The sequence below is a fragment of the Choloepus didactylus genome, chromosome 18 (genome assembly GCF_015220235.1).
Source record: "Choloepus didactylus isolate mChoDid1 chromosome 18, mChoDid1.pri, whole genome shotgun sequence".
Lineage (NCBI taxonomy): Eukaryota > Metazoa > Chordata > Mammalia > Pilosa > Megalonychidae > Choloepus > Choloepus didactylus.
In genome coordinates, this window is record NC_051324.1 from 47,769,626 (window position 1) to 47,795,890 (window position 26,265).

Sequence of the window (26,265 nt, forward strand, 5' to 3'; positions counted from 1 at the left end):
CAACCCCTCAATCAGGAAGCAAATTAAAAAGAGGAAGAATCTCCCAGACAGACCACAACAATGAGACCAGCCCCCTTTCCAGGGCACTGCCCACCCGCCCTATCTTGCCTGCCAGGTCCTGATACCCAGGCCTCCCCTCTGATGCCCCTCTCATGGGATCCAGCTGGAGAGTCTCTGGGTGACCTTGGCCAAGGTTGGTGGCAGCGCCCTGCTGGCAAGGATGCAGGATGCTGGGCCACTCATGGAGCCTGGTCTGCCAGCCCTGACCTTGGATTCCTGACAGGACAGTGCACATGGAGTGGGGTGAAAAAGGAAGGATCAGGACATGCATTTGGCACAGCAACTTGATGCAAAGGGCACAATTCAATTGAGTGCAACCAGTTGAGCACACCAGTGCAAGTCATTGTACGAAATGCTGGGGAGATACAAAGATGAACAGATGAAATTCCCATAATTCAAGGAGCTCATGGTCTGACACACACACAGCTAATCATATCACCCTCAAACAGCATTAAGCCCTATTGTATTTTAGGATTCTGGGGGCATAGAAAAGGGAGAGGCTAACTCTGCCTGTGTAACTGAAGAAAGCTTCCTGGAGGAGAGGACATATGAGTTAGCTTTAAAGGATCAGTAGGAGCTCATCGGGCAGAGAAATGGGAAAGAATATTTCAGGCAAGTAGTATGAGGTGTGAACATGCGTGAATGGGAAGGATGGAGTAGAAGCCTCTTCTGGCTGGAACCTGGACAGTGGGAAGAGCTGATTCTAGAAAGGTAGGCTGAAGCCAGATAGGGAATGGGGCTTAAATTCCAGACCAAAGAGCTTGGTCTTTCTCCTATAGGTAATGGAGAGCTATTGAATGTTTTTGTGGTAGGTGTGACATGACCAGGAGCCTGCCACCCTTGTAAGAAGCATTTTAATTTAACTTCCCACAGAGATAAAAAGAGGATTTGGGGTTTTCCACCTCTGCTTTTCTCCATGGCTGTCACCCAGCCAGCGCTTTCTCTGAGCTCACACTCACTATTCGTTCCCCTTTTGTCCCAAACCTTTAACAAGTCCCAAGTAGGCTGGTGGGATGGAACACTTCAGCCTCACTCAGGCCTCTCCCCAAGCCTGCTGGTTCTCAGACCTGGGGTCCTTCCACTTCCATTACACAACTAAGGCCAGCCGAGGGGTGGCAGGGAGGCTGTGCTCACCTTCTTCCTGGATCTTTGGGATTCAAGGCCCGTATCTGTCTTCCCTCCTGGCCCAGGCTCCTGCCTTCACTGCCCCCCTCCCCAGCTGAGTTTTCATTCCAGGGAGACATTGCTCTAATGCCCTCGGCTAGGGCTTATTCACTCCCTTCTCCAAGAAAGGCACTGGAATGAGGCCCGAGTAGCCCGGAAAAAACATGGTCCTTGATCTCAAAGAACCAACCTAGCAGCAGGGAAGATGGGAAAACAATCCCCTGGAAACCAGGTATGACGCGCCAAACGTTAGTGACGTTCAGAGGAGCAAGCCAGTGATGTGCTGATCAGAAAAGACTTCACAGGGAAAGCAGCCTTTGAGCCTGAAAGGATTATATGCTTTCCTGGGCCAGAGATGGAGCTCCAGGGCTGGAAACAGTTTAAACAAAGGTAGGAAAGTTAGGCATGTTTGGGGAACATCAGGTCATTTGGGCTGGCCTGGCATGCGTGGTTGCTCTAAGGACCAACGGAAGCCAAGGCCAAGTAGGATGGCTTCAGAAGTCACAGCACTGGGGAGCCACTGTATGTGTTCGAGATGGGGTGTGGAGATGGAGCGGCACTCGGGATGATGAATGTGATGTTGGTGACAGGGATGGGATGACAGGAAGCCCCCCTCCCATAGAAGACCAGAAAGATAATCCAGATGACAAGAAATTCCTGTTAGCAAATTAGCACCTCCCTAGAATTTTTTCAGATCAGTGCCCATTTTCACTTCATTCATTCACTCAACAAATATTTATTAAGTTCTCACCAAGTACCAGGCACTGCTTTAGGCTCTTTCTTCATTCCCTTCTCTCTCTGACTTTCAGATGAGAAGAGAAAGGTGAACTCTTTCCACATATCTCTAGGGATCTTAGCCCAGTTGTTCCCATCCTACCACCCCAAGCTAACCCAGTAGTAGCCTCTGCCTTTGGAGCAGGCATATGGAGAAAAAGGGCATTAAGGACTTGGGGAGACAACATGAGGTAGGAAATTTGGGGGAGTAGAGGGGAAAGAAGCTTTGGCAGCTGTGGTTAGTGGGCGGGAAGCAACAAAGAGAAGCAAATTTGTCAGCTGAGGGAGGGGGAGGCACCTGAGATCTCTCAGGGAGGGAGGCTGGGGAAGGAGGAGAAAGGTAAAGATAGGAAGAGTAGAAGACAGGCTTCTGGGGCTGAAGATGGGGGCCAGGAGGGAGGGAGGGACAAATTAGAGAGCTAGAGAAAGAAGCAGAGTCTTAGCAGCCAGGGGTGGAGCGGGGAACAGGTGGGGGGCTGGGAGGTGAGAGCAGAGGAAATGGGCCCGGGCTCTGGAGACAAGAGTCTGGAAGTCTGAGCCTCTGAGGAGCCACCTGGAAGGTGCAGGCAGCGGCAACATCAAACTTGGAATCTAGGGTTGGCTTTGGGAGTGAGCTGGAGTTGGGGGGTGGGGGGGAGGTGACTCCAGGGGGAGCTAAGAGTATGAGAGAGAAGCTTGAATCTACCAGTAACCCTGCTGGGTCTTCAGCTTCCTCTGGCCCTCCTCCCTTCTTCCTACCTTCCTGGAGAGGCCAGAAGCCAGGACTCCAGAGTCCCCACCCCCACTCTGTAGATCTAGCTCTCACCATGCCCACCCCTGGCTTTCCATCTCATCATTGGCGGTGGGAGAGCACATTGCTCAGAGGTGTGAATAGAGGAGGAAAGGGGTCTCCCCCCAAATAGGGTCCTGCTTGTACTAATTGCTCCCCTCCTCAGAAACCAGTGAGTTTTGATCTTCATACACACTTTACTGACCCGGAGGCTGGGAAAAGGCGTGTGGGCAGGAGGTCCAGGCCAAGGGCTAGGTCCTTTTCCTCCCTCCAACTCCCGCTCTCCAAGATTCTCCCATCTTTGGGACTGGACCTGCTACCTAAGCAGATGGAACCAATTGAAAGAATTTGTAGGCTCACCTTATAATTTATGCAAATCAACTCTGTAATTAACTATAATTTGGAGGCATCCTTTGGTATTTGAGACATTTATCCATGAGGAAATGCCCTAGCGATAATGCTCCCGTATTAACGTTATTTACTCCACCTGTGTGGTCTCCCAGGCCCCCCCCCCCCCCAACACACACACACACACACACACACACACACACACTCTCTCTGATTTTCTGGGCTGGAAGATGGAGAGAGACAAGGAAGCCCCCCTCTGGAACCAGCCTCAGTCCTGACGCCTGTGTTACCCCAGGGAGTTGTGCTGGCCCTGCCCTCCCAGTCTTGTCTAGGATTGTGGGGAGGGGTACAGCTCTGCCTCCTAAGCCCCCCACCACTCTTGTCTTTCCTGCTTGATGGGTGGCTTTCTGCTGGCTCTTTTAAAGTCCTCAATGTTCTCATCTCTGAAATGGGGAGAAGAAGGACTTGTTGGGGCCTTTACAGGATAATTACTGAAAAGCTAATGAAGGGACTGGGAATCCCCAGTCTAAAGATAGCTAGGGTGATGGGGGAGGGGCAGGAGAAGAGTTCAGGGTGAAAACTGTCTGACTCACCCTGCAGGGGACTTGGTGGGGGAGGTGCGTGCAGGTTACAGGGTTCTCTCTGTGTGTGTGTGTGTGTGTATAGGGGTACACAGTGGCTCCTCAGCGCTAAGGACATTGGCCCAGAATGGGATGTGCTCACATGAAAAGTGGAAAAACCTGAGGCCACTTCTAATGTGGGTCAGAATTCCTGGCTTCAGAGAGCTTTGGGAAGCTGGTCTCACTCTGTTTCATCTTCTGTCTCCTTCCTGGTCTTTTGTCCCTGTCTGCTCCAGGACATGGTCCTGTCAGCCAACACGCCTCAACTTACAACTACCCTAAAATTAAGCTCATGTAAATAGTTGGGGATGTGGGGGCTCCACCTAAATGCACCTCCAGTCTCCTTCTTCCTTTTCCAGGCCACATCTGCAACCTCTTCACTATCAAGAGTTCCAGGCTATAAAAGGTGTAATTTTGACTCTGCCCCAGGTTTTAGGTGACCTCCGTCCATCACAGGCTGCCCCTCCCACCGTAAGTCAGAGAGAGGGTCCTCTCTCCCCATCTGACAATGAGAGAGCCCAGGTTCAAAAGATGGATTACATTGGATCCTCCTGGGGGATCCATGTGGGAAATTGAGCAGCCTATAAAGGAGATGAAGAAAAGTGAGAGGCAGAAAGATATTACTATTGGCAGGAGAGACTCGCATGGTGGGGAGCCCTGCAGGGAGGGACTGACTTGAAGATGTGTATACGCTACAGGTCTTAAAACTGATAACTTCTTTCCTTCCCACCAAGTCCATGGAAAAATCCTCATAATTAGGGAGATGAAATTTGGAGATGTTTAGCCATCCCATCTCGATTCCCTAGCAATGTCCTCATTTCCTCCATCCTCCAAGAATCACTTTGTCCCTCTCCCTCTGGCCATCCAACTCCTGGGGGAGGCAGGAAGTCCTGTTCTTCTCCCTTCCCCACCCCAGCTGCCTCTTTCAACTGAAATCCTACTTTACTGGCAGATCTTAGAGACTCAGATCTCACCTCCACCCCTCCCCCAGGAGAGTTGGGGCCAGGGTTTCCTGGATTATCCTAAAGGCTTCCTAGGCCAGGAGGACTTGGCAGCATCCCCGCCTGCATCTCTCGCCTCCCCCTTTGGCTCTGACTGTTGCCTCCTCTGTAAAGCCCGGTTCTCCCATCACCCCAACTTGTCTCTCCATGCCACTGCCAGATCTGGGCTCCATGGACTGGTAAGGGGGCTGTCCCTTGTCCAGTACAGGGGACAAGAGGATCAGGTCTCCACTTTAAAGTGGGGATCATAGAGAAGGGTCTGGAGGCTTGATTCTCTCTGAATTGGGGAGGGAAAGGTAAGGGTGGAGTCTGTAGGAAGAACCAAAGAGGACTCCTTGGAGATCGTCAGGCTGGAATGGGCTGAGATCTAGGGGAGAAGTGGCTTGGGGATTCACTGGTTAATAGACTGGAGACTTCATTCTAAGAGAAACGATGAGCAAATATTAGTAGCCACAGTGGGCACATACACTTACTACACAGAATTTCATGGTAGAACATTGGCAGAGGTGCTAAGGGAGAAACCACTGAACGTGGCCTGCGGGAAACAACCTCACTGAATGAGGCAGAGGACAGACACTGTTCACTCAAGCCCCACAGGTACACACAGGCACCATGTACACACAGAGATCTGCAGGTACACACACACATGTACAGCAACACACGGATCATTTTCAGACTGAGAAGGGATGGTGGGTGCTAGTGATATTTAGATTTACAACAGCCCGAGTATCTGGCATAGGCTTGGCCCATGGTAGACTACCAGTGTTTGTTGAATGAATGAAAGGATGAATGAAAGAAAACCATTTGGCCCCAGCACTGGACTCTGTCCAGTTTCCCAGGGACCTGAGAGTGAGGGGTGAGGAGAGGAGGGGGAAGGAGGAATGTGCTGGTGTCCAGTCTTAGATGTGCAGCCTGGAGGTGGGGGTGGGCAGTAGAGGAGAAGAGCAGTAGACTAGGAAACCAACAATTAAGAGACTATGGTTTTGGTCCCTGCTTTGCATATAACCTGTTGTGTGACCTTGAACAACTCCTCTCCCTGTTCTGGGTTTGTTTCCCCACCAGTAAAATGAAGGCTTGAACTAGATGATTTGTATCGGCAGAGCAGCTTTGATGATCTTGGAGTGTAATCTCCATGGAGCGACAGTTGAAGTTTGGAGGGGTCACGGGTGTAGACTGTGGCTTGTCCCAGCAATCCCTGATGAGACCAGTTTGTGCTTTTAGACCCAGGATGGTGGATCACTTTGCTGTAGACTCCAGTTTCAGGATGCTGTCCCTTTTAATTTCAGGGTCCAGGGGAACTGGACTCCCAGGGTCATCACATCTGCCACAGTGAGACAGGTAGAACATGGGCTTTGTTGCCTGATAGACCTAGACCCGGGTTCTTCCCCTCTCTCTCTCAACAACTCTGTAATCTTGGATGGTTAAATTCTTTGATCCTCGGTTTCCTCATCTGAAGAATCGGAATAATAACACCCACTTTATTGTATGCTCGTGAGAATTAGAGACGTGTGTGTAAAGCAACTGGAACACAGTAGGTGCTCAATAAATGCTGATTATACTGAACATGGAGACTAAAGGGGCTGTGCCTGTAGGTGAGGGGTGAGAAGAAGAGGGGAGGCAGGACTGGGAGGTGGACAATTGTGGGGAAGTCAGCCTATTTAACTATTTGCCGGGTGAGGAAGGGGAGCAGAAATGGCCCAGGAAGTCCTGGCAGATCTGGGGGAGATGTGATGGGCTGTGTGGTTCGTAAGGGTAATGGCCAGTCATGCCAACATCAGAGCATGGCCGCCATTCAGTAGGCAAGCTTCTAGCAAATGGGAAACCCGATGGGTTGGAATTCTGCCCCCAGGAATGCAAGCAGAGGGGGATCTGGAGGAAAGATCCCTTGGATCAGAGGCCAGGTCAGAAAGGTTCAGTTACTCCCCTGACAACTACTGTGCTGTTGAACTTCATGCTGACTTGTCAGGGGCAGAAGGAAGGTCTTTGCTAGGGGTGAGTCTTCTGGGAACCCCAGGTGGCTGGGGGTCAGGGTGGGGTAAAATAAAAGGGGGCCTGGAGCAAAGAAGTGTGTGTCTGCCATATGGGGCTGGATTTCATCTCCCCGTTGCTTTACAGGGAAAGCTAGAAGGGGCTGGGAACATCAGGCAATCTGGTGCCTCTAAAACGGGAGGGTGGCTGCTGGGTCCCCCCACCCGAGCACAAGCATTATAGCAGGGTAAGAGGGGGTAGGCGCGGGCTCAGCAGGAAGGGCGGCGGGCAGCCTGGAGGAGGAGCAGATGACTGCCCAGGGCTCCAATCACAGCCGTAACCGAGGAACCGGGTTGGTCCCAGTCACGAGCCCACAACCCCGATCCGGACATGGCTGTGAACTGGTTTTCAAACCCAGCTAGCCAGGATTTGCAGGCTGGCTGGACCGAGATAAAAGTGTGGGTAGATAGGCTGCCGATTTAGCCGCGGCCGCAAAGATCCAGAGCGGTTCTTGTGAATCTCATCTCCCTGGCCGCCAGTGCCGGGAAGAAGGGAATCTGGCTGATCAGAAATAACAACCCCCGACGTCCCGGAGGCGCCTCCCGGCTTCCCTTACCCGGCAGGCCGCTGCTCTGAAGGCATTTCACAGAGGAGGAAACTGAGGCTCAGAGCAACCTGACTCGCCCGGGGATCATATGGAGCTTAGCAAGTGGCAGGGCTGTGGTTAGAATTTAGGTCCGTTACCTTCTAGACCAAAGATCTTTGTGAATATCCTTTATTCCAACAAACTTGTTAGAAACCGGCTTACTTAATAGCAACGACATCTTCCGTTTACTGTGCGCTTTCCAGGGCCCGCGCGGGCTAGGCATTTTAGGCACATCATTTTCTTTAAGCCCTGGGAAACCTTCCCAACTTGTACCCACGTAGTACAGATGAGGAAACTGAGGCTTAGCAAAAAGGGAGATGCACAAATAAATCAGACATTGACTCTGGACACGAAAACGTATGTGCGCCCCCGCCCCCCCCCCCGAATAATTTTCACGTTGCTTGTGGACTCAGTTTAGCAGTTTTACCATCACACTTCAAGTGTATCCGAAACGCGAAGTGCGGAACCCATAAACTAGTGGCGAGGGAATCTGCGGCTGTAGAGGCTAGATTAAATCAGCCTAAATTCCGGTCCCGGTGTGCGAAATCGGCTGTAAAAACAAAAACGAATTTAAAAAGCCAATGGCGAAGCGCATAGGAGAACGACCCGCGCAACGAAAGGAATACAGAAATTCATCAGAATTCTCCTGCAAAAAGGGGTCACCTCGAGAGGCCAACGCTTTGGGTGGTGAATGCAGCGCGTGGGGCTGGGTGCGGGGTTAACGGGGTCCACAGGCTGGCAGGGCGCGGTTGGGGGAGAAGCCAAGACTTTTAGATCCACCGGCGCCCCGCGGGTCCTAGGGATCCCGACCTAACCGGATCTTGAGAGCTATCAGGTGGGGGCCCTGAAATTTTAACAGACTGTGGCACCGAGTATGTGTATTTGTGTTTTTTCTGGAACTCAACAAATTTTCAAAGCAGTCCAAGACCCTTTCCTCAAATTCAGAAATTTGGGTCCAGATATTCAGATGAGAATCGGAAAGGAGTGGTGGCAGGGGATCGCTCAAGTCTTTCCAGAAGTATCCCTTCCGAGGGCCTTTCAGACTCCTGCCCCGCCTTTGGGCTGCAGGCGGCAGCCAGGGTGGCAGGGCGCAGGCTGCGCGCGTCCGGGACCGAGAGAAAAGGTGGACTTGGGAGGCGCTGGGGGAGATGGAGTGTAAGAGCTAAGGGAGTCGGAGAGACTGGGGTGGGGGAGGGCAGAGATGAGCAAGCGGAGCAGCTGCGGGGTGTGGGGGGGGTGGCCGCTCAGAAGGCAAGTGGTCAAGGAGGGAGGACTGGAGAGCAAGAGGGAAAAGGTGGAAAAAGGGGGAGATGGGGTGGAAAGAAGAGGAGGGTGGAAAGGGGAAGGAGGACAGCCAAGACAAAGTAAAGTTCTCAGGGCCTAGTCCTGGGAGATGGACCTTACACATATTTGGCGCTCAATACTGTTTCCTCCTTTCCTCTCAGATCCGGGGCATCGCTGCCCCCTCTCCCCGAGAGTGTCAAGGCAACCAGCGCCCTAAGCGTGGCTCTGCATCACTCTAGATTGCCGCCCCCTTCTCTATTCCCCCTCGAGGTCTGAGTCCTGCGTCCCTTGCCTGACCATGCCAGATCCCAGCTCCAGGGCAGTTTTTCACCTGAGAGGTCGGGTCTCAGAACCTGGGAAACAACCCGCCTAAGGCCCCCCCGCCCAGGGAGTCGAGCGCACAAGGAAGAAGCGAGGGAGGGGGCGGGACACGGCCTAGTTAGCGATTCCCTCCCCCAACTCGTCGCCCGCCCCCTCTTCGTGGGCCCAGCCGACCGCGTCGGGCCGAGCCCGCAAGGGTTAAAGGCGGCCGCAGGTGAGGTGGGCGGGGCCGCGAGTTGGGGGGAAAAGGGAGCGCTGGGGAGAGGATGAAGGCAGTGAGCGCGGGTGAGTCACGGGCGGAGCTGGCCTCGCTCGCTCGCCGGCTCCAGCCCGCCCTCTGCCCTCGCCCAGGCTCTCTCCGCCTCCTCCTCCGCCGCCGCCCGCCGCCGGGACGAGTCGTGGCCCCGCGCGCCCTCGGCTCCTGCCCCCTGCCACTGGAGAGCCCGCCTGCGTGCCGGGCCGCTGAGCTCGGGTCTGTAACGCGCCAGCCGGCGGTGCCGGGAGCCCCAGCGTAGCCTCCAGGTAGGAGCCCCCGTCCCGGCGGCAAGGGGTGCGCGCAGCGGGGATCCTCTTGGAAAAACGCGCTCGGAACAGTCTCCTCTGGTCTTGGGGAAGGGGATGGTCCTAAAATACGTGAGGGGCTTAGAGTCCCGACAGAGGGAAAACCGGGCAGAAGGGAGAGACTGGAGGGACACAGCAGGCTGGAAACTGGGGAAACTGGAGCGACTGGGACAACTGGAGGACTGGAGGCTGGAAGTACGGAAGCCCCGGCCACCTGAGCGCGGGTGATCTGCGAGAGGCGGCTGGAGGAATGGGGAATGAGCTGTCTCTACCAGCCTTCCACTTCGGAGAGAGGGAAGCCCCGGCCGCGCGCGCCCTGCTGTCTCTATACGCTCCGATTTGGTAGCAGGCCACTGCAAGCCGGGACTGAGATCCCGGGCTCTGTGTCTGGAGAGGGGTAGGGCTGGCCCCCCTGGAGCCTGGGTCATCCAAGCCGCCCCACCCCCCAGCCCCCAGAGCAGTTCCCAGGCGCCAAAAGCTATTAGGGTCCCAGGCCTCGCTGCCCCGCCTGGGCCTGAGGCTCCATTCCTGCTGCTTCACCCTGTTCCTTTCTTGTGGTGAGGCAGCTGGAGCCCAAGTAGGTGTCCCAGTTCCCATCTCCCTCCCTCTCCCAGACAACCGGTGCCATCTCCCTGGTCCCAGCAGCAGAAGGTGGTGGTGGTGGTGGTGGTGGTCAGCTGAGCCCTGCTGGGAAGGAAAAAGCCCCTGCCTTAAATCACTGCGCCTCCTCCCCCACCATCAGAGAAGGCCCAGGCACACACACCACAGGGGCGTTAGGACTTAGGGAAGAGGCGGTGAGAAGAGGAGGACTTGAAGTCATAGCTACATGTTGAGAAAGGGGTTGGGGTCTTCAGGTTCCCAATGGTTTAGGGAGTCACAGGCCAGGAGTCCTCAGTCCTGATACACACAGGTACATAGTACATACCTGTGGGTTTAATGAATAAATGAATATAATATTTTTCAAGACACTTCTCCAAACTGGACCTCAGTTTTCCTCTTCTTTAAGATAAAAGGGTTGATTTGGAACAGTGATTCTCAGCACTTGGCTACATATTAGATTCGATTCTAGCTGTTCTTGTTCCCCTCTCCTCCCAGTCTGACCCTGCATCCATTATGGGGTTGGCAGTTTTACCTTCCTGAGTGCTGCTAACCTTTGTCTGGCTGACTCCCTCCTCCGGGAAAGCCAACCTCTCAGCTTCACTTCTGGGTCTCCCCTAGCTAGGAGAAGAGAATGGGCAGCAGCCAGAGAGATGGCTGGCCCTGGTGTGGGTCAGGATGGGGAAAGGGAAAAGGAGAAACGGCTTTCTCTGGTAGAGGAAACTCCCCGGGGAAACTGGCGCTCCAGCCGCATCCCAGGAAGGTGAGGTCCCTGCCAGAGGGAAAGGGGTGGGGGCCAGGCATGGGAGTGGGTTTGTTGGGGCCAAGGCAACCCAGCCAGCCAGGGAGCTGGGGGGAGTGGTGTGCAGAGGTGTAATCTCTTCCTCCCTGAGCAGGCCTCAGGGATGGCATGGGGACCACTTCTCCCAAATGTAGAACCTGTTTTGGGCTTTGGGAAGGCGGGTCACCTCAAGCTTTGGACTTCAGAAACAGACCACCCCTTCCCCACATCTGTGTCCTGAATTAAACAAGGGAGGAGGCCAAAATGGATCTAGTTCCTACACCTGAACTGACAACAAATCTGCAGGGGAAAATGTCACTGCACTTTGCACTGGCCTGGGCAGCACTTTATACCTCCAGGTATATCCTACTTACCTGCCAGGGGCCAGCCCAAGTCCGGCATGAGCTGGGTCCTGTGGGAGGGACACCCTAGGAAAAGGTAGAGCTCCACCATCCTCTACCAGGCTGAGAACTTCACATTGTCAACCCTTCCTAGCACTCCCACATTCTCTTAACTGATCTTTAGTCCCCACCCAAAGGTGGATTCCTCATTTTTACCTGAGAGGCAGAGAGGAGCACTTTGCAGGGAGGGTATCTGGATTACCACGGAAAGTGAGCTGGTTACTTTCCTCTCTTCTCTTCTTTGCTTCCATTAGGTACCATCTGAGGCGCCCCTGACTGTCTCTGCCCCCACCCCCACCCCGGGTTCCGGCAATGCTAACCGCTGTCTGCGGCTCTCTGGGCAGCCAGCACACGGACACGCCTCACGCTTCGCCTCCGCGCCTCGACCTGCAGCCTCTCCAAACATACCAGGGCCACACGAGCCCGGAGGCCGGGGACTACCCCTCCCCGCTGCAGCCTGGAGAGCTGCAGAGCCTCCCGCTGGGCCAGGAGGTGGACTTCTCACAGGGCTATGAGCTGCCTGGGGCCTCCTCGCGGGTAACCTGCGAAGACCTGGAAAGCGACAGTCCCTTGGCCCCGGGACCCTTTTCCAAGCTCCTGCAGCCGGACATGTCGCACCATTACGAATCGTGGTTCCGGCCGACCCACGCAGGCACAGAGGATGGCTCATGGTGGGACCTTCATCCGGGCACCAGCTGGATGGACCTCCCCCACACTCAGGGCGCGCTGACCTCACCCGGCCACCCGGGGGCGCTTCAGGCTGGTTTGGGAGGCTACGTCGGAGACCACCAGCTTTGTGCTCCCCCGCCTCACCCGCATCCTCACCACCTGCTCCCAGCCTCCGGAGGGCAGCACCTCCTGGGGCCTCCCGACGGGGCTAAGGCCCTGGAAGCGGTGGCCCCGGAGGCCCAGGGGCTGGATTCCAGTCTGGACGCGGTGACCAGGCCCAAAGGCTCGCGGCGGTCAGTGCCCCGCAGCTCAGGCCAGACCATGTGCCGCTGTCCCAACTGTCTGGAGGCGGAGCGACTGGGGGCTCCGTGCGGGCCTGATGGGAGCAAGAAGAAGCATTTGCATAACTGCCACATCCCTGGCTGCGGGAAGGCCTACGCCAAGACGTCGCACCTGAAGGCGCACTTGCGCTGGCACAGCGGCGACCGTCCCTTCGTGTGCAACTGGCTCTTCTGCGGCAAGCGCTTCACGCGCTCGGACGAGCTGCAGCGCCACCTTCAGACCCACACCGGCACCAAAAAGTTCCCCTGTGCGGTCTGCAGCCGCGTCTTCATGCGCAGCGACCACCTGGCCAAACACATGAAAACCCACGAGGGTGCCAAAGAGGAGGCTGCCGGGGCGGCGGCGGGCGACGGCAAGGCTGGCGGAGCTGTGGAGTCCCCCGGGGGCAAAGGCAAGCTGGAGGCCGAGGGCAGCGTGGCACTCTCCAACTGAGCTCCTCGGGTACCGCCACCCCTGTTGTTCTCTACTGAGGCATGAGGGGCCCCAGGCCTGACGTCCTTCGGGGGCGGCTTGAGCTAGAGGGGAAGGTGGTTATTTATTGAGGGGGAGGAAAAGTGGTGCTGGGACAGGGAAACTGGGCGCTAGGGTTTTTTAGTCACTGGGACTGGATGGGGCGTTTTGGACTGTTGGGAAAGGAGGAGCTGCACATCCCCCTGGGTGGCTCTCCCCCACTGCATTATTTAACTCACGCCCGGGGCAGGGAGTGGGGGACACCTGTACAGCCGGGACGGGGGAGTGCTGGGGGAGTCAGGGTTGCGGAGAGGGGACATGCTGGAGCAGAGGGCGCGCGTCCCCGGAGCTGAGAGGAGTGGGGTCAGTCCTGGGCGCTGGGGGTTGCTGCCTGGACACGTCCTTAGCGCCTGGGAACCGGGACATAAAAGCGCCTTTGGAGCCGCCCTGTGGCTCGGATCCCTTTCATTCACCTTACAGTGGTTCTGCCCCGAGGGTTTCCGGAGGGAGAGATGAGATGGGGTAGAGGAGGCTGGGGGTCCCGTTGGACAGGTCTGTATCTGGCTGGCAGGGCTATTGCCGAAGAAATAACTCCTTTGAGGCTCCTCCTTATTCTTTCCAGACCCGATCTGGTCTGATGTAGCCATGAAGGAAGAGGGGAAGAGGGCCGCAGTCCCGGGATCCCCTACAGCTTCCTAGCGGGAGCTGTGGATGGAGGGGAGAACCAGACGGAGAGAGGGGGAAGGGAGAAGTCCTCTTCTAAAATGAGAGAGTGGGAAGGGAGAAGTCCTCTTCTAAAATGAGAGATTGGGATTCGGTGGGGGACAGAAGGAACTAACCCCTTCCCTCTCCAACACTGATTCAGTTTTTAACTCTTGGTCTTTATAAAAAATAAAGTTCTGTAGCCCCAATCCCCACTACTACCCTTAGAGTCTTCCAAAGCAGCGGGAAGCCCCAGCTCTAGAATCAATGTAGTTTCTTACCCTAGATCCCCACCCAGTGGCCTTCTGGGGATGGAATGAGGATTACCTTGGCTGGTTGGGGATAGATTGGGAGTGTCCAAGGAGAGAGACCTCCCCGGGGGTTCCCACTTGAGTCCAATGGCAGGGGGCCATCTCCTGGCTCACTGAGAAACTAAGCCTCACTTTTTTTTAAGCTTAATCCTTTCTTTTCCCTCCTACCTGCAACCCTTGCACCCTCCTTTATAGAATGTATATTGAGGATGAACCGGGGACACCCAGGAGGAAGCTAGGAGACTCCTTCCCCGCAATCCCACAGGGGAAACTCCCCTTCCATATGGAGGAGTTCTCCCACTGGAAGGGGTTCTGCCTTCTGAGGTGTCCAGGAAGCTGTCCCTGTTCCCTTCTCCTGTAGATGCTAGAAATACATTTTGATTATGATTATAGGCTAGGGAACGGAGGGAGCGGAGAAGCCCAGTGGAGGCTGAGCCAGGCAGCAGGGAAAGGAGCTGATGAGGGAAAGGGGCTGGCAGTCCACAGCCCCCCGAGCTGGTGGGCTTTCCCAGGCTCGAGGTAGAGGGCTCAAGACTTCTCCTTCCCTCCGGTCTTCCATGCGTCCCTTTCCCACCCAGAGCCCTATGTGGGAATTAGCTCTGTATTGATTTTTAAGTTATAAAGCAAAGGTATTTTATTTAATATTAGGGCATATGTGTGCATGTGTATCTGTGCATGTACGTGTGTGTGTGTGTGTGTGGTTCTCTACTGAGCCTGGGGTCTCCAGCCAGGGAGACCCCATCTTGTACACCCCATCCAAGTTCCTGGGGTCTAGACCCACAGCATCATTTCCCCCCTTGGGGATGCTGGAGCCAGGTCCAGGGTCTGGAGCTACATGGGAAGTGGGAGCTGGGAATGGGTGGGAAAATGTGTAGAAAGGGGCCTCCTTAAAAGGGGTAGTGGGCCCCCCCGCTCGAGGGACTCATGGGCCTGGGTAGTTTAAGAAGTAATGTTCTTTCTTTTCTCTCCCTCTTTTCTCTACCTCCTCCTAACCCAACCAGAGGCCCCCTTCCTTGCTGAAAGGGTTGGGGGCAGGAGGAGTGTTGGCCTGCAGGTTGCCTGGCCAGGTAGAGAGATGGGGAGAAAGGCAGGCCACTGTGGGTGTGGGATGCCTTTCTCCTCCACCCATTGAAACCAGCCACCCCCTCCCTGTGCCACCAGGACAGCATTTTTCAGTGACCATCTTAAGGGGGACTCTCAAAATGGGCGTTGGCATGGGGGGACATGGATGTTTCCCTCACAGAAGCCCCGAGCTCTAAGATGTGCAGGTGGAGGCTTTGGGTTGGTTTTCTTCTGCTTCCTTCTTTTATAGATCTAGGTTGCTTGGCTGCCTGCCCCCTTCCAGGCAGCCCCCCTAGAAGAGAAATGTAGGAATTTTATTTTTTTCTTTAACTGCTGTGAACCCACTTTGGGGAGAGGAGGAGGAAGAAACAGCCTGTTTTTTATGCCACAATAAAGTTGTCAACCACATGATTGCTTCGTTTGTCTTCCAATTCAGTTTCCTCCTTGACCCAGTGCCCCTCAGCAGCGAGGACCAGGTCTGGGCTGCAGGGTGGCGGGGGACAGTCATCAGGAGCTCCTGGGCAGCCTCACCTCTGCTGGGCTCGGGCAGAGTAGAGCCGGTTGAAGGGTCCAATCCTGCTCAGAGGTGGCTGGTGCAGGAGGGAGGAGCTCTTCCTGTGCTGACTGTGCCCCCCTCATCTTCACTGGTGGGGATAGGAAGGTTCTAGGTTTTTCCTTCCTCCTCCACCTATGAGCCCCCCTTTCCCCCTCCTCTGCCAAGAACCCTGGTTCTCTGCCCTCCCAGCCAGCCTCTTCGCAGCCCCCCATCCCACCCCCTGGGGGCGTGCCTGTCAGCCGGTCCCTCTGGCTGTGGGGGAGGTGGGGGTGATTGACAGTGATTTCTTCACCCAGGGTGATCCCTATCAGGGACAAGGTGATGAAAAGCAGCCAGGATATCTGATGGGCTCCCACCCAGCTGGAAAGTATGAGGGAAAGACTCCTACTGCAACTCACAGCCAGAGACCCGCCACGGTTACACAACCCTGGTGTGCACAAACATACCCTCACTGGACCCTCCTTCCCCTCAGATATGCAGAAATGCTCAAATGCACATATTGGCCCAAACTGCCCAATGCCCAGCACACAGTTGCTGCCTAATTAATGTCAAATGAGTGAAAACCTCATGGCTCCAGAGCCCCAAAGCTGGAAAAGCTGGTGGAGGGTTTGTGTTTTTGTTACCAAAGGGGCAGGGATCAGGTAAGATTTTTTTTTTTTTTTTTTTTTTTTTTTTGCCAAAATTAGTATCTTCCCCCAGTGGGGCTCCAATTTCCCCCTTTCTAACCCTAATCCAGTTTCCTCTGAGTCAAAGCTGTTACCCAGGTTGGCTCAGCCCATCACTTGTTTGGGTGAGTCTGGGTCACCAAGTTTGAGGCTACTTTGGGATGGGGGAATCAGAATGATTAAGGGGTTAGAGAGGAAATCAGACTGGTTTGGGGGCCAGCTGTTTGTTTCCATCAGCTCGTGGATTTAGAAGTCTGGGAAGAGGAAGAAGGAGATGTAGGCTTTCCTGTGACCCCAAATCCTCCCAACTCCTGTGGGTTCCTCTTTTGTCTTCCCGGTTCGGGGTGGGGAGGATTAGACCCCGGGAACTTGGCGAATTCCCTCCTCCTCTCCCCTCGTCGCCACCCCAGGGGCAGGAGGGCAGCTGTGGGGCTGGCTGGGCCTGTCTGGGCAGGGCTGGGACCTTCCTGCCTCCCCTCGCAGCTCCTCCCGCTGACCTGCATTCTTAGCAGGGGCCTTAGGTGGGGCTCCGACAATGCTTGCTGGCTTGCTCGCTCCCAGCAATGCTGCCTGGCTGGCTACCCCCCACCCCCGACGGAGCCCAAGGCCACCTCTGACCCTTCAGCTCTGGCGCCGGCAGGACAGTCCTGCAGGGCCCTGGAGGGGTTAGGGAAATCAGAACATCTGGGCTGACCCCGAGGGTGACCTCTCTGGGCTGCCGTCTCCTCTCCGGTGAAGTGGGAGTAGAATCCCTCTAGGGTGGCTGAATGAAATGAGGAATGGGAAAGTGATGGAGAAGGGAGCTTGGGAACTGCAGCCCAAGGCTGTGCCTCTCTGTGCCTCTCTCCCTGCCTGCTCTTGCCCCACAGTGGGCAGCCTGGGAAGTGCAAGGAGTTGCATCAGCTTTTCTGCAGGCCGGCCGGGGTGCCCAGGATGATGTCTGCACACAGCCTTGCTGTTTGTTCCTAATGCCGTCCAGTGGCGATCTCCCCGACATCGCATCAGAAGTGGCCTTCACCTTTGCGTGAATCCTAGCAAGGCTGACTGCTCAGCATCTTAGCAGTGTAGGCTGGAGAAGAATCTTAGAAACCAGACCATCCAGTTGTTCCCATTTGGGAGGGGGCATATTAGAATCCCCTGTGGGGTTTTTTGAGATACTCCTACTCATTCCACAATACCCTACTTAGTTATGCCCTTTGGGGGTATATTAGAGCAGTGCTTCTTAAACTTTACACCTGGGAGTCATTAATATACAGTTTCTGATTCAGTACGTCTGGGGTGGGGCCTGAGATCCTGCCTTTTTAAGCTTCTGGATGATGCTGGTGGTCTGCAGACTACACTTTGAGTAACAGAGCATTAGAGTACTGTGTTGTTCAATGGGAGTTATGTGCCAGTGGGAAAAAAAATCCCTCCTCACTCCACCTGTAGTAGAGAACCACTCATCTAGTCCAGTGCCTTCATTTACTCCTGGGAAAACTGAGGCCGTTGCAGTTAAAGAGTCTCAGCAAATCAGTAACAGAAATCGAGGAGAGGGGCCAGCCTGCAGAGTTCCAGACAATGCCCTTCCCTGCCTGCTCTTGGCTGCTTCTAGCTCTGCTTCTAGGACATTCTTCTCTGCAAGTTACAACCTCCTTTCTGAAAGTGAAGTCCATCTCCCTGGGGACAACTAGCATCCTCCTGGGATCAGATTTGTATACCTAGAGGCAATGGGAAAATATCTCAGATTTCAGATCCTCCATCAATAGCCTTATCTGGCAGGTCTCCTCACGCCATCACCCAGCCTGCTGCCTGCCACCTGCCTCCTGGGGAAACCATAATTGCCAGCGGCCTCTGCCTTCATTCCCATCTGAGGAATGACCTCGGGCAGACACAGCTGCCAAGGCCAGGACTCCAAGCAGTAGCCCTGATTGGATGGCAGGATGTTGTGGGAGAAGTAGATAATGTGCCTTGTCTGCTCTCCCCACACCTGGAGGGCTCCAGACAGCAAAAGGGTGGGAGGGAATTCACTTAAATTCTGGTTATAGAGATGGTTTTTAATGAGCAGTTACCCCCTTGGCCAAGGCTTCTTTGCTGCTTCAGTTTCACTATGGACTAGAAATTTCTAAATCTCCTTTCAAAACTATCCTCTGGTGAGTTTGAGCACTCGGGGCAGAAAAGGCCTTTTTTGGGGACGGGTGGGTTTCATGCATACGTATGTACTTTCCTTTTTTAAAAAATGCATTAATTTATGTTATTCCAGCACTTCCTGACCTGTGACCACCTTTTTTTTTTTAATTTTAAATTCAGTTGTATTGTGATATATTCACATACCATACAATCATCCACAGTGTACAATCAACTGTTCACAGTACCATCATATAGTTATGCATTCATCACCCCAATCAATTTTTGAACATTTTCCTTACTTCAAAAAGAATAAAAATAAAAGTAAAAAAGAACACCCAAAGCATTCCATCCCTCCCATCCCACCCTATTTTTCATTTAGTTTTTGTCTCCATTTTTCTACTCATCTGTCCATACACTGGATAAAGGGAGTGGGAGCCACAAGGTTTTCACAATCACACAGTCACACGTGTAAGTTACATAGTTATGCAACTGTCTTCAAGCGGCCGCTCTTACGTATCTTAGTATCTTATTTCCCTGGGGCCACCAGCTTGGGATGGAGCCTTTGGAATTCAAGGATGCACGTAGCCAGGCTCTTCCTTAATCTTCAGATGCCCCAGCAGCCCCCACTCTCTGAAATACAGGCACATTTTTTCTTTCTTCCTTTATCGCGCGGGCACCTTTCCACCTGCAGCTGCTCAGAGTGACCCCATTGGCTGAGCCCCGTGGATTCGTCCCGGGTTTTCTTCAGGTCCGAGAGGGGCGCGCGGGAGGGGCAGGGAGCCTGGCAGGACTTGGAAGGCCTGCTCTTCTCCAGGAAGTGGTGCTGGGGCGCACCCTGGTGGAAGACAGCGAAACTGCAGGAGCTCGGTTCCGGCTCCGCCCCCGGAACCGAGGCCTTCAGGTCACCCAGCGTCCGCCCCATGGGACGGACCAGACGTGAAGCGGAGGAGGTGGCGCCGGGGACCGAGCCGGGGATCTTGGGGAGAGAGAGAGGGTGAGGGGCATGCAGGATTCAGAGGAGGGGGCAAGCGCGGGAGCGTGGGATCTTGGAGATGGCCTCACGACTGCTCCTACGGCCGGGACTCTCCGGAGGGGCGGGGCCTCGGAGTGCGCGCCCGCCTGCTGACCCCCAATCCCGGAGCTTGTGGGGAGAGAGTGGGTGCTTGGCACGTGCGCTGTTTGTGCTTCGGGTGCACTGAGCGTCGTGGGTGCAGTGTCTTCCCTGAGGGTCTGTTCCTATGTGTTGGGAGAGGGGGCTCCCTAGGGGAGGGAGCATGGGAGGGATCCGTTCTTCTCACCCCTTCCCAAAGATCTTCTTTGGGTCTCTTCTCTTGAGAGCCTGTACCCCAGCCACCGCCCTTCTGCCTTTCTGTTCCCTGGTCTTCTCTCTTTGCCAGATGGCGTTGTCGAACCCTAACACCCCATGCTCCTGCGACTGCTTTGTGTCGGTGCCCCCCGCCTCGGCCATCCCCGCCGTGATCTTTGCCAAGAACTCGGACAGACCCTGGGATGAGGTGCAGGAGGTGGTGTTTGTCCCGGCAGGCACTCACACCCCTGGGAGCCGGCTCCAGGTGGGTCAGGCCTTACCGCGTGCTCTGCTAAGACCTTCCTCCTCTGTCCCCCACATCTGGGAGGCTGCCAGATGTAGGTGGAAAGAGCCTGAGCTTCAAGTCCACCAACCTGGATCCTGAGCTGGTTATTTACCCACTGTAGACCCCAGCTCCCTCAGCTTCCTCAACTGTAAAATGGGAATAGTGAGACCTTCCTCAAAAGGACGTGTCACAGTGCCAGCCTGCCATACGTATGCACCTTCCTGAGCAGCCCCTGTTCTCTGCCCCCACCTCCAGTGCACCTACATTGAGGTGGAGCAGGTGTCGAAGACCCATGCTGTGATCCTGAGCCGCCCTTCTTGGCTGTGGGGGGCCGAGATGGGCGCCAATGAGCACGGTGTCTGCATCGGCAACGAGGCTGTGTGGACCAAGGAGCCAGTTGGGGAGGGGGAGGCGCTGCTGGGCATGGACTTACTCAGGTGCGGCCCTGTCCTCCCTCACCCCCCCTACCCCAGGCCCACCCTACCTCCCCCCAACCTGGTTCACGGGGGCCTCCTCCTCTCTCCTGACCCAGTCTCCACAGGCAGATTAGTAGCCCCCAAATGTGGCTACCTCTGGGCCTGTCCTGGGCCCAGAAATAGGGCAGTGGTTTTAAAATGTTTTGAAATTGTTTTCAATTAGAAGTAAAACTTTTCAAATGAAATCTCATGTAGAGTCCCAATTTATAAAACTGTTAAAATCGGGGCACTTCCAATTGAAGAGGGACTGGGGGTTCTGTCTCTGAGACCACATCTCAGGCCTTTTATGGAACCCCCAGAACACAGCTTGAACGCCACTGGCATACTGGGCTTAACACGATCCACACGCCAGTGGATTTGCTGTGTGACTTGGGCCCGTTGTCAAACCTCTTGGGTCTCTTCTGCCCATTGGAGCCTCTACCCCCAGCCACCACCCTTCTGCCCTTCTGTCCCCTGGATCTCTCTTTGCCAGGCTGGCTTTGGAACGGAGCAGCTCAGCCCAGGAGGCCCTGCACGTGATCACAGGCTTGCTGGAGTGCTACGGGCAGGGGGGCAGCTGCCGGGAGGATCCCACATCCTTCTGCTACCACAACACCTTCCTGCTGGCTGACCGCACTGAGGCGTGGGTCCTGGAGACGGCCGGGAAGCTGTGGGCCGCACAGAGGATCCAGGGTGAGGAACCTGGGCCTGGGGTCTACCTCCCAGACGTAGAAGTTCCCTCTGTGCCAGCCTTGGGAAGGGGGCAAGAGAGATAGTTGGGGCAGGGAGAGGCCCCAAGCCAGGGGCAAACCTCTCAGGTGGCTGGGACATCCAGGCCCATTCGGGAACTCTTCTCCCCACTTCACTTGGTTAACTCCAGCTCAGCTTGTTGCTTCCTCTGGGAAGCCTTCCTGGACTTCTCTGGGTGGTCAGATTCCCCCCTTCTATGCAAGCAGGCACTTCATTGCACTCACCACAGTTGCAAGCTTACATTTGTTTTGTTTTGTTTTGTTTATATATGTATTTTTTATTGAGACTGTTCACATATCATACAACTATCCAAAGATCCAAAGTGTACAGTCAATTGCCCATGTTACCATCATACAGCTGTGCATCCATCATCACAATTAATTTTTTTTTCAATTTTTAGAACATTATTACTCTAGAAAAGAAATAAAGACAAAAAAAGGAGACTCAAATACTCCCATACCCCTAACCACCCCCCCACCCCCCATTATTGATTCATAGTTTTGGTATAGTACATTTGTTACTGTTGATGAAAGAATGTTAAAATACTACTAACTGTAGTACATAGTTTGTAATAGGTATAAATTTTTTCCTATATGCCTCTCTATTATTAACTTCTAGTTATAGTGTCATATATTTGTTCTAGTTCATGAAAGAGATTTTTAATATTTGTGCAGTTAATCACAGGCATTGTCCACCACAAGATTCACTGTTTTATACATTCCCATCTTTTCACCTCCAACTTTCCTTCTGGTGACATACGTGATTCTGAGCTTACCCTTTCCACCACATTCACACACCTTTCTGCACTGTTATTTATTCTCACAATATGCTACCATCACCCCTGTCCATTTCCCAATGTTTAAGTTCACCCTAGTTGAACATTCTGCTCATAATAAGCAACTGCTCCCTATTCTTTAGCCTCATTCTGTATCCTGGTAACTTATATTTCATGTCTATGAGTTTACATATTATAATTAGTTCATATCAATGAGATCCTGCAATATTTGTCTTTATGTGTCTGTCTTATTTCACTCAATGGAGTGCCCTCAAGGTTTGTTCATCAACCCCTTTCTTTTAAGATGGTTTTGCTCACATACCATATATTCCATCCTAAGTAAACAATTGTTGGTTCCCTGTATAGTCACATATTTATGTATTCAGCACCATTGCCACTATCTATATAAGGACATCTCTTTTTCTTCCCCAAAGAGGAGGAAGAGTCAAAGAAGCCAGAGAGACAAAAGAAAAAGAAAAAAGAAAGAAAGAAAACAACAACAAAAAAAAACATGACAGCTAGAAAGCAACAGAAGGAAACATAGCATTAACGTAAAGTAAAATACAGTCAGACAACATCACCAATGCCAGGAGTCCAATACCCTTCCCCTGTGTGCCCCCTCCGCCCCATATGCATTTAGCTTTGGTATATTGCCTTTGTTATATTAAAGGAAGCATAATACAGTGTTTCTCTAAATTATAGTCTCTAGTTTGCGTTGATTGTATTTTCCCCCCAATCCCACCCTATTTTTAACACCTTGCAATGTTGACATTCATTTGTTCTACCTCATGTAAAAACATATTTGTACCTTTTATCACAATTGTTGAGCACCCTAGGTTTCCCTGAGATACACAGTCCCAGTCTTTATCCTTTGTCTTTTGTTCTGGCATCCCACATGGTCCCAACCTTCCCCTTTCAACCATACTCACAGTCATCTTTGTTCAGTGTACTTACATTGCTGTGCTACTATCTCCCAAAATTGTGTTCCAAACCTCTCACTCCTGTCTTTTCCTTTCTGTCTGCAGTGCTTCCTTTAGTGTTTCCTGTAGGGCAGGTATCTTGTTCACAAACTCGGTCATTGTCTGTTTGTCAGAGAATATTTTAAGCTCTCCCTCATACTTGAAGGACAGTTTTGCCGGATATAGAATTCTTGGTTGGTGGTTTTTCTCTTTCAGTATCTTAAATATATCACCCCACTTCCTTCTTGCCTCCATGGTTTCTTTTGAGAAATCCACACATAGTCTTATCAAGCTTCCTTTGTATGTGATGGATCGCTTTTCTCTTGCTGCTTTCAGGATTCTCCCTTTATCTTTGATGTTTGATGATCTGATTAGTAAGTGTCTTGGCATGGGCCTATTCAGATTTATTCTGTTTGGGGCATGCTGCGCTTCCTAGATCTGTAATTTTATGTCTTTCATAAGAGACGGGAAATTTTCTTTGATTATTTCCTCTATTATTGCTTCTGTCCCTTTTCCCTTCTCTTCTCTTCTCCTTCGGGGACACCAATTACATGTACATTCCTAATTTTCATTTTGTCCTTAAGTTCCTGGAGACGTTGCTCATATTTTTTCCATTCTTTTCTCTATCTATTCGTTCATGTGTAGGCTTTCAGGTGCCTTGTTCTCTAGTTCCTCAGTGTTTTCTTCTGCCTCTTGAGATCTGCTGTTGTATGTCTCCATTGTGTCTTTCATCTCTTGTGTTGTGCCTTTCATTTCCATTGATTCTGCCAGTTGGTTTCTCGAACTGTCAGTTTCTACCTTATGTACACCCACTGTTTTTATTATATGGCCCATCTCTTTTGCCATATCCTCCCTAAACTTTTTGAATTGATTTAGTATTAGTTGTTCAAGTTCCTGTATCTGAGTTGAAGTGTAAGTTTGTTCCTTTGACTGGGCCATAACTTCATTTCTCTTAGTGTAGGTTGTAGTTTTCTCTTGTCTAGACATGGTTTCCTTGGTTACCCCAATCAGGTTTTCCCAGACCAAAATGGGCTCAGGTCCCAGAAGGAAGAACTATTCAGTATCTGGTTTCCCTGAGGATGTGTCTTAGAAAATAGGTACACCCTGTGAGGCCTCGGGTCACTGTGGTTTTCTGCCCAGCAGGTGGCACCTGTCAGCCTGTAACTCCAGACTGGTGTAAGGAGGTGTGGCCTGTGGCTGTTTTCCCCCAGGCTCTGGAGTCTGGTTCTGAATGGAAGGCGGGTAGTAGAGCTGGGCCCCACCCCTTTCCACTTAGGGAAGATACCCCACCTTGGGAGAGGTCATTAGCATTTGAATAGACTCTGCCTGTGCTATCTCCACCCTTGTCTGGGTCAGAGCACTGGGAACTGAAAATGGCTGAGGCTTTCTCCACTGAGCCAAAACAGGGACAGAAAGCCCCCTTCAGGGCCAGTCCATGGCCACCCTCAAGCTCTCCAAGGTCAGTCTTCACCCAAAGCCTCTGTCTGCTTGTTGGGGATTCATATAGAGCAGTCTACACTTGTTAATTAAAACCCCAGTTGGAGCTTAGCTGTGCCACATTTGTTCATTCAGAGAGAGCTGTTCTCTGGCTCCACGAGGCTTTGCAGCTCAGGCCGTGGGGGAAGGGGGCTCCCGGCTTGGATCCACAGTCTTCAGTTACAGATTTTATGCCCGGATCTCGGGCTTACATTTGTTTTCGTGATCATTTTGTCCATCCCCCTCCCACCACGCTGTAGGTTCCACAAGGGCAGGTCTGTTCTCTTTGCCACCATGTTCTCAGCAGCTCACCCGGCATCTGGCACCTCATAAGTGCTTAAAAATTGTTTCCTATTTCCTCCACAGAGGGGTGCCGGAACCTCTCCAACCAGTTGAGCATTGGCACTGACATCTCAGCCGAGCACCCTGAGCTCCGGGCCTATGCCCAGGCCCAGGGATGGTGGGATGGGCAGGGCCCCTTTGACTTCGCTCGGGTCTTCTCGCTGACCCAGCAGCCTGTGCGCATGGAGGCCGCCAAGGCCCGCTTCAAGGCCGGGCGGGAGCTGCTGCAGCAACAGCAAGGTCAGCGGGTGTCTGGATCGGGGTGGGGCCAGCAGGGCCACAGCGGTGCCAGCCCCTCCCCTCCCTCAGCTGCGGATCTGTGGCTGGAGGACTCCCCTTTGCCAGGGGCCGCCTCACCCTCTCCCCTTTGGCAGGGAGCATCACGGCCAAGGGCATGATGGCCATTCTCAGGGACAAGGAGAGTGGCATCTGTATGGATTCTGGAGGCTTCCGCACCACAGCCAGCATGGTGTCCATCCTGCCCCGGGATCCCACACAGCCCTGCATCCACTTCCTCACTGCCACACCTGACCCCTCCAGGTGAGAAGAGTGAGGGCGGGGGTGATGAGGAGAGTGTCCCGGTCAGGGGAGAGAACGCGATGTGATGTGCCTCGATCCTTCTGATTGTGTTCTGTTAGGTCAGTGTTCAAACCCTTCATCTTTGGGGTGGGGGCAGCCCAGGCCCCCCAGGTGCTGTCCCCTACTTTCGGAGCACAGGACCCTGCACGGACTCTGCCCCGGTTCCAGACTCAGGTGGATCGCCGGCACGCCCTCTACCGCAGTCACCAGGTCGCCCTGGGGCTGATGGAGAGTGAGCAGGTAACTCCCAGGGCAAAGGGCTCACCTCCCCCACCCCCAACTGGGACCCTGGAAATATCAAAGGGGACCGGACAGTGGAGGAGCAGCTCCAGAGCTGGGGAAGGGGGTTCCTCCCTTCAAAGCCGAGCCATCCAGGAGAGTGTCAGGTGGTCTGTCTGTCCTCCTGCCTGTGTGAAAGGCTGATACCCCCTCCTCGATCGGGAGGACAGCCTGTCCCGGGGACCCAGGGTGGCCTTTCCTGGGCAGGACCGCGGGCCGCAGCTCCGGCAGATGCAGCGAGATCTGGAGCAGGAAGGCCTGGAGGCTGTGCGGGGGCTGCTGGCTGGAGAGAGGGTGCTGCCACCCCGGCAGCTGGGTGGCCTCTTCCAGGCCTTTGTGGAGAGGGAGAGCTGGGTGTATGCCTGAGCACCGGAGGTGGGGTGGGGGGCAGCCCTGCCGCTGGTACTGTGGGGTCAGAGCACTCTCTCCTCACCCCTCAGCCTTGTCCTGAGCAGCCAGATCAGCCTTTGCTTTAATAAATGTGTTTTGTTTTCTTGTTCTATGAACTTGATCCGAGGTCCAAGTGGGGTGGGAGGGCCAAGTGAGGGCAAAGGGTGGCTCTGAGCTGGCAGCGAGGCCCTTGGTGGCCTTGCTGGGTGGCAAATACTTGTGGCTGGAAGGTGAATGCTGTGCAGGAGAGGGCGGGGGTGTGTGGGTGTGTGTGCCCCAGAAACAATGCCCACCGGGCTGGGTGGCTACTATTTGGGGAGAATGAGGACCTCCGGTTTTAGTCCCTGGCCTGGACCCCTGGAGGGCAGCGGGAGGTGGCAGGGCAGCATGCCCACCATGCGATGGTGTCCTCCATGAGCTGGTGCCCACCTCCCACCCATACAGGAGCCAGGACACCAGGGGGTGGGGGTGCTGGGAAGGGGTGCTAGGCCTTTGGGGATGTCCTGAAAG

General features: G+C 53.8%; 2 protein-coding genes across 5 annotated transcripts in view; both read left to right on the forward strand.

Annotated features, from left to right (window-relative positions):
* SP6 (Sp6 transcription factor) overlaps window positions 1-12,934 on the forward strand; it is a 38,729-nt gene extending 25,795 nt beyond the window's left edge. For all 4 annotated transcript variants that reach the window (XM_037809956.1, XM_037809957.1, XM_037809959.1 and 1 more), the window contains one exon: window positions 11,550-12,934. In XM_037809956.1, the coding sequence (XP_037665884.1) occupies window positions 11,608-12,738 (1,131 nt within the window). In that variant the 5' untranslated portion in view covers window positions 11,550-11,607 and the 3' untranslated portion in view covers window positions 12,739-12,934. The remainder of the gene's footprint in view (window positions 1-11,549) is intronic.
* Window positions 12,935-19,003: 6,069 nt separating this feature from the next.
* Window positions 19,004-25,871, forward strand: SCRN2 (secernin 2). Its single transcript, XM_037808972.1, has 8 exons — window positions 19,004-19,152; window positions 19,556-19,729; window positions 20,006-20,187; window positions 20,699-20,898; window positions 24,532-24,747; window positions 24,882-25,047; window positions 25,146-25,326; window positions 25,573-25,871. Exons 2-8 carry the CDS (start codon window positions 19,556-19,558, stop codon window positions 25,729-25,731), a joined length of 1,278 nt encoding a protein of 425 aa, XP_037664900.1. The 5' UTR covers window positions 19,004-19,152; the 3' UTR covers window positions 25,732-25,871.
* The last annotated feature ends 394 nt before the right edge of the window (window positions 25,872-26,265 follow it).

What these genes read in the sequence shown, in the direction of transcription:
- SCRN2 (XM_037808972.1), top strand. Translation starts at nt 19,556, where the DNA reads ATGGCGTTGTCGAACCCTAACACCCCATGCTCCTGCGACTGCTTTGTG. An exon ending in CTGGGCATGGACTTACTCAG is followed by an intron (nt 20,188 to 20,698) that starts GTGCGGCCCTGT and finishes TCTCTTTGCCAG; the next exon opens with GCTGGCTTTGGAACGGAGCA. An exon ending in GGCTGATGGAGAGTGAGCAG is followed by an intron (nt 25,327 to 25,572) that starts GTAACTCCCAGG and finishes TTTCCTGGGCAG; the next exon opens with GACCGCGGGCCGCAGCTCCG.